The 16,301-nt window shown below is 36.9% G+C and overlaps 1 protein-coding gene across 4 annotated transcripts in view; it reads left to right on the top strand.

Moving 5' to 3' along the window:
* The window catches only part of PTPRZ1 (protein tyrosine phosphatase receptor type Z1), a 165,480-nt gene extending 157,185 nt beyond the window's left edge, over positions 1–8,295 (top strand). For 3 of the 4 annotated variants that reach the window (XM_019750067.3, XM_019750065.3, XM_019750064.3), the window contains 5 exons: positions 11–139; positions 991–1,137; positions 4,700–4,842; positions 5,610–5,745; positions 7,333–7,618. In XM_019750067.3, the coding sequence (XP_019605626.3) occupies positions 11–139; positions 991–1,137; positions 4,700–4,842; positions 5,610–5,745; positions 7,333–7,473 (696 nt within the window). In that variant the 3' untranslated portion in view covers positions 7,474–7,618. Of the gene's footprint in view, positions 1–10; positions 140–990; positions 1,138–4,699; positions 4,843–5,609; positions 5,746–7,332 lie in introns of all 4 variants that reach the window. The other variant, XM_019750066.3, reaches the window with a different exon arrangement.
* The last annotated feature ends 8,006 nt before the right edge of the window (positions 8,296–16,301 follow it).

Here is a 16,301-nt window from a genome sequence, read left to right as displayed (position 1 = left end):
TATTCTGCAGGGTTATTATCAGAGCAATGAATTCATCATCACCCAGCATCCCCTCCTCCACACCATCAAGGATTTCTGGAGGATGATATGGGACCACAACGCCCAGCTGGTGGTTATGCTTCCTGATGGTCAAAATATGGTAAGTCCCGCGGGTCACTTTTAGTACTTTCCTTAGGAGGCAAATATCAAGTCACAACAGCCAGAAGTGCAGCATATAGAGAAAGTAATGTTTTCCAGCTAATCAACTAATGTCATTGGAGTTGCACCTTGTCTGCTATTGGGCCTCGTTTGGTTATGCAAGCTTCCAGGCCTGAAATTCTTGAATGCCAGTTTTAAACAAGGGTAGGTTAAAATTAATTCAAATTTAAGCATTTTGTGGCACTGCCAGAATCACAATCATGAATGAAGTCAGTCCATATGCTTTTTTTTTTTTTTTTAATAAAACGTGTTACATTACTTGGATATTTCCTCAATTTAAGAGGGACCAATTTGGAATAAGGTGAACTCCTAGAATAGGAAGGACTTCTTTTAGTATTAGAAAATCATGGCTACCCTATGCTCTTTTTTGTATGTATTTGGAGAACCCTCAAAATAAAACCAAACTAATATTTCATTTAAGCTTTGCATATACACTTTGAGATTCATTTCTTGTCCATAAAGTTACACTGACTATTCCAAATGATGCTGGAAATTGCGGAGCTCTTAAAATCACTTGATTTTTTTCTACTCGGTTATCAATTATAGCGGCAACAACTAGTCTTTGTTACTGAAAAGATAGGAAAGCGAAATAACAAAGCAATAGTTTGGGTTCTTAAGTTTTATTTTGTAGATCGATCGGGTTTAAGACTCAAGATTTTAAGACTAAATTTTGAAATTCAGAGAAAAATTTGAATTGAATTTTCTATGGTAACCAGTTAACTTCATTTCACAGTCTGACGTGTTAGACATTTTTTTTTAAACCTAGAGTTTTCTTTGGTTTTTAATCCTCAGGCAGAAGATGAATTTGTTTATTGGCCAAATAAAGATGAGCCTATAAATTGTGAAAGCTTTAAGGTCACTCTTATGGCTGAAGAACACAAATGTCTCTCTAATGAAGAAAAAATTTTAATTCAAGATTTTATCTTAGAAGCTACACAGGTACGGATATAATTTCAATGACAAAATTTTCATCTTAAGTACATGTTAAGTATATGCTCATTTAAGGATCTTTTCTAGCAATAACAAGAAGGAATCTGATTTCTTACAGATTGAGACAGATTATCCAAATAATACATTTTACTTTACTTGTCACTTCCATTTTAAATATCTTATGGAATCATTAAACCATTTGTCATCACTAAACTACATGGGTCATGACTTCTACACATACAGGAAATCAAAGATTTCTCAAAACATTTGTTGACAAAACTTAAGTTAAAAATAAACACAGTAAAAAAATTCATCAAAAAATTCCTAATTCTGATGTGTTAAGGCAAGGGTTTACTTGGGATTCTCCTAAGTAAAATGGAAAGCATATTACCTACTAAATTAACTAATTTCTTTCTAGCAATGTACAGTGAGTTGATAAGTGAAGAAGTGCTTTGAAAATGTGCAGTAAGTACAATGAACTAAAATTGCTTTCCTAAACCCTTGTGACCTACAACGCATCAATCTAAATTATTTGTCAATAATTATTTACATAATACAGTACAGTGCATTCTTTTTTATATAGCTACACTAAAATGCTGGAAGGTACTAGGAATGATGAGTAAGGCATGTGAGATTTCAGAATAGCTTCTCGATCAGAAGAAAAAATTAAGTCCTATTTTAGATGGTTGAACTGTTTCACTCTGCCCTTATCTGAAACTAGTAAACCATATATGGTATACAAGAAGATTCATTATTCTGCAGAATATTTGAATGACAAAGCATATAAATTTGATAATGCAAGTAGATTACTAATGTAAACATTGCAATGGAACAGGATCCTACTTGATTAAAACAAAAAAGTGAACGCGTTGATTCTGGTCCCATGATGAGCACTGTGGCCTTGGGGGAATGGCTCACGTTCCTTATTTGTGAAATGAGAGGCAGACACCAGAAGAGTAGTGAGGCCCCTGAGAGCCGTTAAATTCCTTGCTCATTCCCACCTGTCACTGTTCCTAAACATTTCAGAAACACCCATTCAGACCTGTAGTCTCTCATGCCCTCCTCCCAAAGAAAGCTTATTAGGAAATTAATAATCATTAGATGCCCATTATCTTGTCAAACCCTCATTACTGGTCATATCTAATATCTAGCTTGACCTGTGTAATCAGCCAGTCTTTCTCCTGGTATTATGCAAAAGATAAACTAGAAAATAAGCATTCACGATTGATCCCACGTCAGTATGTCCTCTCTATATAAATCAGCTGTGGTAAACACCTTGATCCCCCAGGAATCTAACATAGGGATGGGCAGTATTTCAAAATAATGGTGAAAGAAGAGGGAAAGACTGAAGTGGGCGGTTCCATAACTTCAGACACAGCATTTGAGGATGGTAGAGGGGTGAAGGTCTGTACTATAGAGACCGGAATTCATTTCAGTGTTCAGGAGGTTTGGAATCAAGAGCTGGGGGCTTTTACTAATTTATTGGTTATATGAGTTATTTTTTAATTATTAAATATTGAATAGGTTAAAAAGAATGTCCATAAAATATGCACAAGGTATAAAAATGATACTATACATGAAATCAAGGAAAAGAACTCAGCCTTTGCCTTTGAAGCCCCTCACAAGCTCTCCATTAAAAGCAGCCACTTGCTGGATCCGTGTTTCTCACTTTCTTGATTTACTTTATAATTTTACCTTTTGCCGTTGTATTCCTTAACACAATATTCTTTAGTTTTTAATCTCTTTGAACTTCCTATAAATTATCCTATGTGTGCTTTTCAGAGGTTTTCTCACTTTTCTTCATCATGATGCTGCTGAGATTTGTCCACGTAATTGAGTATAGTTCCAGTTTATATACTTTGGTTATTTAGCATTCCAGTTTAGAAATATACTTTTCCCATTCTACATTTGGGTTATTACTTGTTTGTGTTTGGTTGGTTGGTTGGTTTGGTTTGGTTTGCTATTACAAATAATACTGCTATGAATATTTTTCAACACATGCAAAATTTTCTCTTGGGTATACCTGGGCATTCTCCCGCTGGGTCACAGGGACGTGCATCCAACTTCAGCACCTTTGTTACGTAATGCCAACTCTTTTTCCAAAGTTGTTCTGCCAGTCTACTTACCCATCAGGAGTGCCGGAATGATGTGGAATCTCCACATCCTCACCAGTGTTGTGATGAAAATGATATGGCATCTCGTGGTGTTTGTAATTTGCATTTCCCTTGTTGCAAATGAAGTTAAATAGCTTTACATCATCTTTCATGAAGTTTCTGTTCAGGATTTTTGCCCCATTTTCTATTACGTTATTTACAATTTTCTTATTGGTTTATTGGTGCTCTTTGTATACTCTTGATGCTGATCCTTTTAAATTATACATGTTAAAAATACCTTCTTTAACTTTGTGATTTGTCGTTTTTCCTTTGATTTTGTTGTTGTTGTTTAATCCATTTGAATTTATTAAGCTTTTCCTTTCCCACTTTTTTAAGGAAATCTTCTAGTGTCTTTAAAAAGTCCCTTTTTACCTTGAAAATTTTCCTTTTTACCCTATTTTCTAAATGGTTTGTTATTTTCTAGATGTTTAGGTTGGTACAAAAGTAATTGCGGTTCTTGCAGTTACTTTTAACCACAATTACTTTTGCACCAACCTAATAGCTTCACCTGGAATTATGGAATTCATATTTTGTAGTATATTTTGTGAGGTGAGAGTCCAATTTCATTATTTTCCATGTGGATAACCATTGTCCAAGCATCATTTATTGATCAGCAATATCAGTTTGGTCCTAAATCAAATTTCCATGGCATATGCATGGGCTTGTTTCTGGGATCTCTGTCTTATTCCATTGATCTCTTTGTTCATCACGCTGCCAAAACTATAGGGTCTTGTTGTTACAGGCTATCAGAATTCTTGATATCTAATGAGATAATTGTTTTTCTTTTTCAGTAGCATCTTGGCTATTTGGGACTTTTACGCTTCCACATAAAATTAAGGTTCTGCTGCTTATTTTTAAATGTAGCATTTTATTGAGTACACTTTAGGACCTTGTAGTCAGAGGTTCACATGATTTAAAGTCACAGAGGCTGGTGGGTCACTTAAGCAAGACTCAGAACTGGGCCTGGAGTGGAACCTGCATTCTGCCCACTGTGCGTGGCGGCAGCGTCATCCTTCCCTTAGGTAAACCTAAGAAATGCTGGGATTTGAAGAAGCCTATGCTGTTTTCAAAATAAATTTTAACCCTGAAGATTTATTTTTTTATAATTTTCAATGTCGTAGCACAGAGGCCCCCTTTGGTACATACTTTCATGATTTGATTGGCATGATAATCCCAGAAGTAAGGTTGATTGTTAAAATAAAAAAGGGATACGTCTGTAAATGATGAATGTGGTATTGCAACAGTTTCTTTCTTCAGCCTGTCTACACAGAGGACGGGTTGTTACTACTGCTGCTCACTCATGCAAGGTGTTTAGTTTTAATTCCTGATTTCCCTGCAATTCCTGATTTTCCTCAATTATTTTACTCACTAACCAATCTGATTCTTTTAAAAACCTTAATTTTGTTTTCTTCTTATAGGATGATTATGTACTTGAAGTAAGACATTTTCAGTGTCCCAAATGGCCAAATCCAGATAGCCCCATTAGTAAAACTTTTGAACTTATAAGTATTATCAAAGAAGAGGCCGCCAGCAGGGATGGGCCCATGATCGTTCATGATGAGTAAGTTCCACACTTGAAATCGTGCCTTAGCGTCCTCTGGGTGTGTGTGTATTTCTATTGTTTTTGTATGAACCAAGCTTTAGACTAATTGTAGTGATTCCATCAGGGTGGATTATCTGCTTCTCATGGCCCAGGTTAACACAGAGGGTTTTTTGGTTTTGTTTTATATTTTAATTTCTGTTGGAGCTCCTGTTGAAGGCTGGAGATGGGTACATGATCACAAAAATACGCTCTTACATTGTATGCTGAGAACACTTTGTATGATGACTCAGCTTTAGCACTAAAATTTTTACAGGTGTTAACCAGAGAGACATTTCTCAGCCATTAACTTCTTGGGATAGTAGTAGAAGTGATTTTTTTTTCGTTTACTAGGCACAGGAATCTTCATCCAGGATCTTTCCAGGTTTACATATGAGCAAATGAAAAATGCAGGTGCTGGAATTATATGTTCTATGCATATTATATCTGATGCATATTATATAACATATATTATGACTGTAGTCAGATCATTTTGATTTATTGCCAGCTCCTTCCATAGTATAAAAATAACAAATGAATAAGCAAATACTAATCTTCTATAAAGTATCCCATTGCTAATTGTCAGTGTTTTCAAGTTAAACCATAGTTATGTGCACAATAAAGAGAGCAAGTCATTAAAAATGTCAGGGTTCTTACTGTAAAGTTGTCCAGGCTACATGCTCCAGAGCCTCAAAATGGGAGAGTCCGATGCCTCTGAGTGGATCTTTGCCCCTTCCCTTTGCTTCAAGGCATGGAGGAGTGACCGCAGGAACTTTCTGTGCTCTGACAACCCTTATGCACCAACTAGAAAAGGAAAATTCCGTGGATGTTTACCAGGTCGCCAAGATGATCAATCTGATGAGGCCGGGCGTCTTTGCTGACATCGTAAGTAACAAAGCAGTGAAGCAAACTTCTCACTATTGGAGTGCTTTTTCCTTCCTAGAGGCTGCCCAAATCATTTTATCAAGTGTCCACAAAAAGATCACATTGACAGAGATGGCATTAGCGTGTAGTTTTCAAACTGAATTACAAGTTATTCTGTCCACAGTTCATAGAAAAGGAACAATAAACATTTAAAGTTTATCTTCTAGAAAAGTGCTGGATACAAAATTTTAAATCTCATGTGTGTCATTTTGCAAGACTTACCGTAATATTGAAAAATGTCTTCAGTCGAAGTACCAACTACTGTGACTTATCCAATTAAATACTTCTTTTCCTGGGGTTCAAGTTCTGCCTACCTCAAAGAACCATCAGGAAACAGACCTCAGATACTTAAGCATCTGAAGTTTTTACGTTTTTCTCAAGTTGAATTTAATTTCTGAAGTTAACAAGGCTAATTCTTAGGTAATTTTAAAAAGAAAGAGAAACTTAGACGATCAAAAAAGAGACATAGCGCATCTGGAGAGATTAATCTCAACTCTGAAAATAATTCAGAAGTTTTAATTATTGTAGAAATATGGGCTGAAAAGACAATAGGGAACTTAGTGCAAATGCCCCAATGGGAGAAACTTATGTGGATGTAGAGTGTAGACTCACCTTCAGCTCCCCAGTCTGTGTACGTATAAGGGACTCATCAAAGGTCCATCTTCAAAGCTCCAGCCCAGACCAGCTGACCAGGGTGCAAGTTAACCCTTGCACACCTGCACTTCAGAGGAGCCCCTATTAAGAGTCTCATTCAGATCAGTTGGCTTATATCAAGCTTGTCTATGTGAAATTGCTTTTGAGACATTAAACTTTCACCCGTGTCATGGGTGCACTCGGTGATGCACCAGCTCACGTGTGGTTCTCATAATTTTCTGCTTTGATGCTGGCTAGACTCACACTCTCTGTGTCTGCCTTCCCCCATCCCCCACTACCCAGATTGGCATCTGTAAGAGGAAAACCACTTTATGCTCCTGTGTGTCTCTACTCTGAGACCATGGCCAGGCACTCACTCACCTTCGCTCAAAGCAGGGTATAGAAGCTGTCAGGGGAGGAGAATGAAGAATTCTTGGTAAACAGTGGCCTGCATTCTTTGTGGGTCCCTGAGCTGACAATGCCATCGTTTCTGAGACCTCTCCATAAATAGACAGGCCTAATAGATTTTATAACAACTGGAGAAAGGAGAATGACTAACTTATTTGTGAGTGGTTTCAGGTGCCTAGTGCCAAAAAGCTTAACACACACATCGATAAATCAGTCACAGAAGCCTGTCACGTCACCTGATTCCGTGAAGTAAACGAACAAGACTGGAGTATTTGCCATCGGCAAATGTCTGGAAGCAGGTTTTCTTAGGACAATGAATGTTGGCTAATTGCAAAGCTATTTTAGATGTAAGCCTAAGGAGACATTAATGCAGATCAGGGGCCTCTGCTGAGTGTAACAGAGGCCATCCACAAACAGTGCTGAAGGGCAACTAAAAATATTGTTTCTGTTTGCAAATGTATGTCTTCATAGAGCGGCCTGTTTCTAACCTCGCTCTCTGTCCTCTAGGAGCAGTACCAGTTTCTCTATAAAGCCATCCTCAGCCTTGTGAGTACAAGGCAGGAAGAGAACCCATCCACCTCTCTGGATAGTAATGGCACAGCACTGCATGACGGAAATATAGCTGAGAGCTTAGAGTCTTTAGTTTAATACAGAAAGGAGGGAGGAAAGTCCCTACCTGAGCACTGTTTTCCTCCGTCTAAAATCAGACAGGAAAATCAGTTCCGTTTTTCTGTTATGTTTTCTTCCCATCACCTGCCAGTAACTTTCAAGACATAGGATTCTGCTGCCAAATTTATATCATTAACAATGTGTGCCTTTTTGCAGAACTTCTTATAATTCACTTACTGTGTTTAAACTAAAATGATTGAATTTTACAGTATTTCTAAGAATGGAACTATGGTGGGTTTTTTTTGTATTGATTTTAACAGAAAATTTCCATTTATAGGTATTAGGAATTCCCAATTACAGAAAACGTGTTTGTTTTTAGTGTCAAAATTTTAGCTATATTTGTAGCATTCATCAGGGTTGCTAGAAATATAACTTTTAATACAGTAGATTGTAAATAAAATGCTCTGTTCCCTATGATATTCAACATTTTACAACTGCAGTATTCACCTAAAGTAGAAATAATCTGATACTTACTGTAAATACTGCTCTAGTGTGTCTATGGACCAAATTTATATTTATAATTGTAGATTTTTATATTTTACTACTGAGTAAGTATTCCAGTTCTGTGTAACTGTTTAGTTTAATGATATAGTTCATTATCTGGTCTAGTCTATAAATCTTCTGATATTGTTTCATGTTATCTCAGCAATTAACTGTTTTAGCATGTAGTTTTAACTTTTATGGAATATAGAAGTACATTTGTTTTGAAAGATGTTTTTATGAAAATAACACCTTACCCAACATTGTTTAAATGGTTTTTATCCAAGGCATTGCAAAAATAAATATACATATTGCCATCAATTTGCATTTGCCTGTGGGGTGTTGTGCTGGGGCCTTTGTAACAGCAAATTGTGGACATGGGTCCGGCTGGGATAATGGAAATGAAAAAAGGTTGATGGGATGGGACAGTGTATAAAGCTGTGACTCCCAAACTGTGCATTGAGACATACAGGGATTTCACAAAATTTTAGGTTTTTGAGGACAACCCAGTAACATATACTGACACTGCATAACTGCTACTATTAAATTATTTGTAATTAGTTAATAAACAGAACCATTGTATATTTCTTTTGATTAGTGGAGCAATGAAAAGGTTACTGAGAAGCTATGGGCACCATTTACCAAGAAATGTTGGGACATTTTGGTTTAGAAATAAACTTGGTGTTAGAATCAGGCAGATTTGCAAGTCAGGGACAAGGTAAGCTGGTTTGGAAGCTAAGTAGATAAATCGACAAGGTCCAAGAGGACATAAATCCCAGAATGGAAAAAGGTAAGAGGTCCTGTGTGAAGGCAAGCTGTCAATATCCAAAAGCTGTGTGGAGATGAAGTGCAGGAAAACAGGGAATCGTGGGTAACAAGCCTATTGGAAGCAGTATCCTGCCTCAGCCAGGAGTGTTTTATAACACTCCTAATGAGGAGGGCACTAATTCCCAAGACTGCCCAGCTCAGGGACTAAAGCAGGAGACCAGGAAAAGTTGCATTGAAACCAGTGATTCTCAGAGTGTGGTCCCAGACCAGCAAAACCTGGGAAGTTGTTAGAAATGCAATTCCTGGATTCCTATCCCAGATCTACCATAACAGAAATCTGAAGGTTGGAGTTCAGCAGTCTAACTCATGTTCAAGTTTGAGAACCACTGCTCTTTATCAACAACAATTCAGGAGGCCTCCAGTTTCCTCAAGCAATATCAGGATTTTCACTAAATCCTTAAAATAGAACAAAAATTAGTGAGTTTCTTTTTTTGAAGATTTCTTTTTAAAGCAATAGTGATGAAGAGATATGAAATAGGAAAATAAGAAATAGGAAACAAATAGTAGAATGTCACAAATCACAAAATGTTTTTAAGCACTGCTCTATGGGGTATAAAAAAAGGGGGAGTAGCTGGATGGCTCAGTTGGTTAGAGTACGAGCTCTGAACAACAGGGTTGCTGGTTCGAGTCCCACATGGGCCAGTGAGCTGCGCCCTCCACAACTAGATTGAAGACAACGACGTGGAGCTGATGGGCCCTGTAGAAACACACTGTTCCCCAATATTCCCAAATAAAATTTAAAAAAAAAAAAAAGAATGTGTTTCTTTTTTCATTCACCCTTTCAGGGAGAAAGATCGCAAGGTTAGTTTTGATTCTTTGATCGCTTTTCTAACCTAGTTCGAATCCTCTTTACAGTTTTGTTTCCCCATAAACAAAGTCTAATCATAAGCTGATCTGAAGCAGAAGTACATATCACCTTAATTATTTTGTCTATTTATCTGTTAGCATTTGTCCCAGGAGCAAACTTCCTTTGAGAGAAGAGAGATTTTTTTTTCTTTTGATGGTTGTTTATTAGTGATACACCTTGCAGAATCTCTTCCAAGAGAAAGTAATTGTGCAAGTAACATGTATAATTAATCATTTTATAGACAAATTCTAATAAATATACCCTGAAACCAATAGCAAAGACAATTCCTCATCTTTCCTCATCCCTTGACCCTTAACTCTGAAATAATACTCAACTATGAAAGAAGTGAAAACAAACGAAGCCAGGTAAGTAAGAACCGATTTCTGTAAGTATCATTTGGCGGGCAGATTGTACGAACAAATTTATGTCTTAATACTCTCTCACTTTCCAGTAGAGTTGTACAGTTTACACTCCCCTGGGCAAGATATTACAGTCCTCTTGTTCCACTCATGGATTCAGGCCTCTGCTCCAATATCTCCGCCTCAGAGCAGAGTCCCAGATCAGCCTGTCTGAAGTAGCATCCCCTCCTCCCGAGGAAGATAGTCAACTATTTAGCCCTGATCATGACGAGAGACATGGGCTGGCTCACTGTCCTGCGTGTACCAGCGAATGTCAGCCTCCTCTCTGCATCCCCTTTGCCCCAGAACCTCCTCATCTCCTTGTCCTGCTTTAATTTTCTCAGTAGCAGACTTTGTTTCCTGGTGTGTTTTATATTGGTTTGTTGTCTGTCTCCCCTATTAGTATGTAAGCTCGATGAGGAGATGAATGTTGACTTCTTTTAACATCTGTATTCCTACAACTAGAACAGTACCTGGCACTTTAAAGGCTGTCAGTACGTTTTAGGTGTATTGAATGAATGAACAATGAATGAATGAATGAATGAGTTGATTTTTACCCAGAGCAAAAATACTCTCTTTAATAGTCCTGGGAAGGGGCGGCCGGATGGCTCAGTTGGTTAGAGTGCGAGCTCTGAACAACAGGGTTACAGGTTCAATTCCCACATGGGCCAGTGAGCTGCGCCCTCCACAGCTAGATTGAAGAACAATAACTTGGAGTTGATGGGCCCTGGAGAAACACACTGTCCCGCAATATTCCCTAATAAAATATTTTTTTTTAATTTAAAAAGAAATAGTCCTGGGAAACCTGATACTCTATAGGTATAATGTTGCTCAACATGTAATATCAATTTTGACAAAATATGTCAATTCTTAGTTTTGTCTGTGGCACCTTTGTAAATTAGCACAATTGAAGAAAAGTGTTCTGTACAGACTTTATCTCTAATTTTATATCATGTAGAGCAGTTTTGCAACCTCATGAAAGTATTAAGGATGAGCATAATCCATCTATATAGTAAAATGCACCAGAACCATAAACGCCAACAGTGTTCCAGTATTGTCCTCCCTGAGAATTTGTGGCAGCTGCTTCTTCATATAAAATTAATACATACATTTTCTAGTTAATATTATGCCATAAGAATCTCAATTTTCATATTTCTGATCTGAAACACTCAACTTGTTAGCAAACTTGGAAAATAAGATTTCTTTAAAAGCAGATATGTTTTAAAATATTTTCTTAAAATTGAATTCCACTCACAAATAGCACATAGAATCAGAAATACTAAGCATTTATTCAATTAAAATTAACTTTTTAGGGAAAGTGAGAAGCTCTACACGTGTCAAAATAAATAAAACACACTTTTGTTACTCTAAAATTATAAATGATTGAATATTATCCATTCACTTGCTAATTGCAAAATACTGTGGTACATTAGAGGTCTTCTCATTAGTACAATATTATAATGTTAGAGTACTTGGTGTTAAGGCATATAAATGAAACACCCTACACCAGTTTTAAGAATCTAGACATCCCTGGCATTAAATTATAGTTAACAAGTTTTTTGAAGGTAATCATTTTAAGAAAGGGAAACAAGATTTGGAAGTGGGAGTAAAAAAAAAAGTGCGGGTGTGAGATTGAAATTTCTTGTTATGTGCCCGAGAATACCTTCTAATCAGTCTGTCAGTTGTGACACATTCTAAGCAGACCACCAGAGAAAGACCTTTGAAAAACTTCCAAGTATGCTAATTTGTAATACTTTCTTCTGCAACTTTAGGTGTGCCATTCACCACATTTCTCAAATTTCTGTTATCCTTCCTCGTTCCTCAGAGAGTTGCCTCAGTTCTGAATTACGCACATAGATAAACTGATGCAAGTAATTTTTCTGATTTTTAATTTTTTTTTAATTTTTAAATTTTAAAATTTTTCTGATTTTTAAACTGATGCAAGTAATTCTTTCATTGCTGCTAACTTGTTTAATGAAGCTGTGTGTTGAAAACTATAGCATAGTTTCCTAATGAAAAATATTAAACAAGTCTCTCATAGCAGCTTTCATTCAAGTCTTTCAATGGACTCAGGATATTAAAACCACTTTTTAGAGAGTGAAATAAAACAAATTCTATATTTTGTCTATACACTATGTCCAGTTTTAAGCTCATGGGGATACATAAAAAGGTTCAAAGAACCACTTAGGGAAAAACTGAAATGATTAGAAAATAATTAAGGCCAATTAGGGAATATTGATAACTGGGGTCATTACTGTGTATTCACAGAATCCACCTACATGCCACTCTCTAGGGTGACTTCCTGTGGCAGATTGTATTTTTCAAAAATAGCCCAACAATGTTTTTCATCCTACAGGTGACTCTGAAAGTCATCCCATTGAGAAGTGGGGTCTGTGGTCCCTCCCCTTGAATCTAAATGGACTTTTAACTACAGTGAAAATGATGCTATGTGACTTCTGAGGCTAAGTAGTGAAAGGCAATAATGTTCAGCTTCAGCCTGGTTCTCTTGGGATGTTCGTTTTTAAAACATGCCCACCATGCTGTGACAAAATACACACGTGGGAAGACTCAAGTGGAGAGAAACCAAAGTCCTAATCCACTGCCCCAGCCGAGCTTCTAGCTGACAGCTAGAACCATCTTGCCACATTTGTGAGCAAGCTGTCTTGATATGGATCCCCGAGCTCCCAACCCACACAGTGCGTGGAGCAGAGATAAACTGTTCCCCCTGAGCCATGCGCTAATTACAGATTCATGAGCATAATACATGACTGTTTTTTTTAAGCCACTACATTTTGTGGTAGCTTGTTACACAGTAATAATAACTAGAACACTTCTTATGCTTTAAAGCCTAAAAAACATGGACTGTATTTTCCCGACTCCTTTACAGCTAGAGTTTTAGATGTGAATTATGTTCTACCAAATACAGGGAGCCCTAAAATCTAGAAATATAAATGATATTATTTTACCATGCATTGTAATATTGTAATAAACCATATAGTGCGTTTGCCTGAAAATAAGATCTAGCTCTAATGTGTCTTTTGGAGCAAAAATTAATATAAGACTCAGTCTTATATTAATATTATATTATTATACCTGGTATTATATTATATTATATTATATTATATTATATTATATTATATTATATTATATTATATTATATTATATTATTATATTTGTAGAGACTCAGTCTTATATTAAAATAAGACCGGATCTTATATTAATTTTTGCTCCAAAAGACTTACTAGGGCTGATGGTCCGGCTAGATCTGATCTTCGGGGAAACATGGTATTATGTATTTGCTTATGCTTCCTGAAGTGCTGGCCACTCCGTAGATCCCCTCACACAGGATTTAGAAGACAAAGGCCATCTATATTTGTGGAATGTGAGAGTGAGAGAAAGGAAAGCATCAAGGATTACATGCTAAGCTGCAAGATAGAGTCTGCCATTTCCTGAGACAGGCAATCAGAAGGAAGACCTGGTTTGGGAGGTAAATTCCTTGAGTGGCCCCATGAGAAACACTAGTTCATACTGTAAACTCTACAATCTACGTTGAGTTTAAGTCTGAGAGATATCCAAACAGAGATACGCAGAGGTAGTTGCACACGTACTCTAAGCTCAGATGAGAAAGTTTGGGATTCATCAGATATATAGATGATATTGAAAGGCATAGGGTAGGATGCACGCACCCAGAGAGAACATATATAAAGAAAATCGAGGCCAGCAAAGAACCCTGAAGAACATTATCATTCAGCATAGGAGCAGATAAATAAGAGGCTGAAAAGGATCATCATCTTCATTAGGCATGTGACACATTGAACCATTTTTACAATTACAGCTAATGTTAAATCTCAAATTTCATAGACGAGAACTGAAATACAACCACATTGTACCAGCCAAAATATGTGTTTTTTTTAAAACATTATTAGAGTATTTGAATCTATGCTGCTGCGAGTTGCTCTTCCCTCATCTTTTCTCTTGGTCTTCTCGTGTTTTACAGCAGCAATTGCAGTATCTTTTCTCTTCGAAACTCCCATTCGATTTCCATTTCCATTTAAGTGTTTGTTTGTTTTTTTCCAACTTAAGAAGAAATCTCCTTTTATCAATTGTTTGCTAGTAAGGCAAGTATGTCTTTGTTTCATTGGCATTACCAGCCTTCTGATCAAGTTTTGGTGGCTTGTTTCACCCTGTGTCAGCTTTACTGAGAACCTGGCTCTAAGAAATGAACCTGGGTTATGGAAACCAAGGGCTGGGCTGCTGCTTTAAGCCCAGAATCGTCTTCAAATAAAGACAAGAACAATATCAATGCAGTTTCATCAGGTCCTCGGACTGGGAGTGAGCTTTACAAATAAAATCCAGGGTTTATGAATTTCTTATCCAGGGATGCGATCCACATTGCCAATCAACACCGCACTGGAAGACACTAGAAACCTTCTATTTCACCACACCCACAACTCAAACTAGAGGGTCAGAACCTGTTAATCGTACAAGTTCAGACTCGAACCCTGTGTTTTGTGATTCTTGCTAATACAAGGAATGAGTGTCAGGACTAAAAGAAGATTGGAAATATTAAGTTATGAGATTAGCTGTCAGTGACTAACAAGGATTGTTCCAGAACAGGCTGCTTTTCTCATTGGATCCTTTCCAGGGGAATTCAGGTTGGGTAAATGTGGTTCCATTGCAAACAGTCAACAAACGTCAACCATTGTGAAGAAAATTAATTTGTACAACATTTAAGGACAAGATTAGCTACTTTGTATGACTGCAAATTGTGCACTGCATCTACAGGGGAGATGGTCCCATCACAGATATTGAATATTTATTATGACATGTATTTAATATGATTAATATTTATTATGCCGATTTTCCATCAGACAGTAGTAAAGTGTGTTCTAATAAATTACATATTTGATGACAATTTTTTGACAGATAAGTGTCTTAAAGAAGGAGTGCTTTTCTCTAATTCTCAAAAAGGCATAATGTCGTCTAGTGGTGGCCCTAATAACCCACAGTGAGAGATGTTTTATAAATCAGAGTGCTTCCCAAATTTTATCAAGTATTTTTAGTCTTCAAAAGATGATCACATTTCAATATTAAGTCTTGTCACCTTCGGCTAGGCATTTAACATTTTCTCTTCTGTAAAATCAAAGGTCTGGCCAAATGATTATTTTGAACCTTTCCACTCTACAATCACTTTAAGATTCTCGTTGGAATTGATACAGCTATAGTTTAAGCAGTATGGGTGTTTGAGAAGTCTTCAAAAAGATTGAAAAAAATCTCAAAGCTAAAATCTCATTAACTTTTACCTAAACTTCAGGCAAAGATGTTATTATAAAAGAAAGAATGCTAGATATCAGGATTTTCTCTTACATTATCTCTTTAACCTTTGTAACTAACTTGTGAGTTACTGCTATCTTCATTTTTATGAAGGAAACAGCTAGTCTGTTGTAGAACCAATCACGCTGCTTCTCAAAGGTGAAGGTCTACTATCTCAAGGGTCTAGGACAAGGAAAACTGGACAATAGAAAATCAATATTATCTGAAAGAGGCCAAAAGAGGTAGGAAGATCTGGAAGATGTGAGCATTGACACTACCAAAATGGTTAAACCAAGAGGTCACAAACTATGGCTCAAAGGCCACGACTGCCCACCACCTGTTTTTGTAAATAAAGTTTTAATGGCACACAGTCATGCCCGCTCATTTATGTACGGTCTGTGGCTGCTTTCACACTATAAAGGCAGAAATGAGCAGTTGTGATGCCCTTTGGCCTGCAAAGCCTAAAATATTTAGTATCCCCCTCTTCATAGAAACTTTCCTTCCCATCTATACAAGTGTGCATAGGCTTATAGCTATAACCTATCCATTCTTCCCTGGATCATACCACTAGCATCCTTATTAATGAAATTTCTGCGGGAAAACCTGTAACTGAGAGCCGATGCAGTGTTTGATTACACTTATCTTTACTCACGTTTACTGACATTTCCTTTTCTAGCACTGACGTTAGGCCAGTTCCTCAATCATATCCCCTTTATTGCTGTTACCATAAAGCCCAAACCAATTACACTGAGATCTCAACAGGTTTCCTTCTCCCACCCAAGCTGCTAGTTTTCTAGTTTCCATTCCATCGGGGCCACTTTTCATCGGGATGGAATCAAGTTGTATTTCCAAATTGTGTTAAACTCAATGTAGTGGGAAGAAAAAGAAAACCACCATAACAGAAATATCTTTACTTATGAATAGATTATTAATCTCCATAT

This window comes from Rhinolophus sinicus, chromosome 8 (assembly GCF_057876585.1).
Source record: "Rhinolophus sinicus isolate RSI-liver-muscle chromosome 8, RSI-T2T, whole genome shotgun sequence".
Taxonomy (NCBI): domain Eukaryota; kingdom Metazoa; phylum Chordata; class Mammalia; order Chiroptera; family Rhinolophidae; genus Rhinolophus; species Rhinolophus sinicus.
The sequence above is the reverse complement of the archived record's forward strand: the minus strand, read 5'-3'. Positions and strand labels throughout refer to the sequence as shown.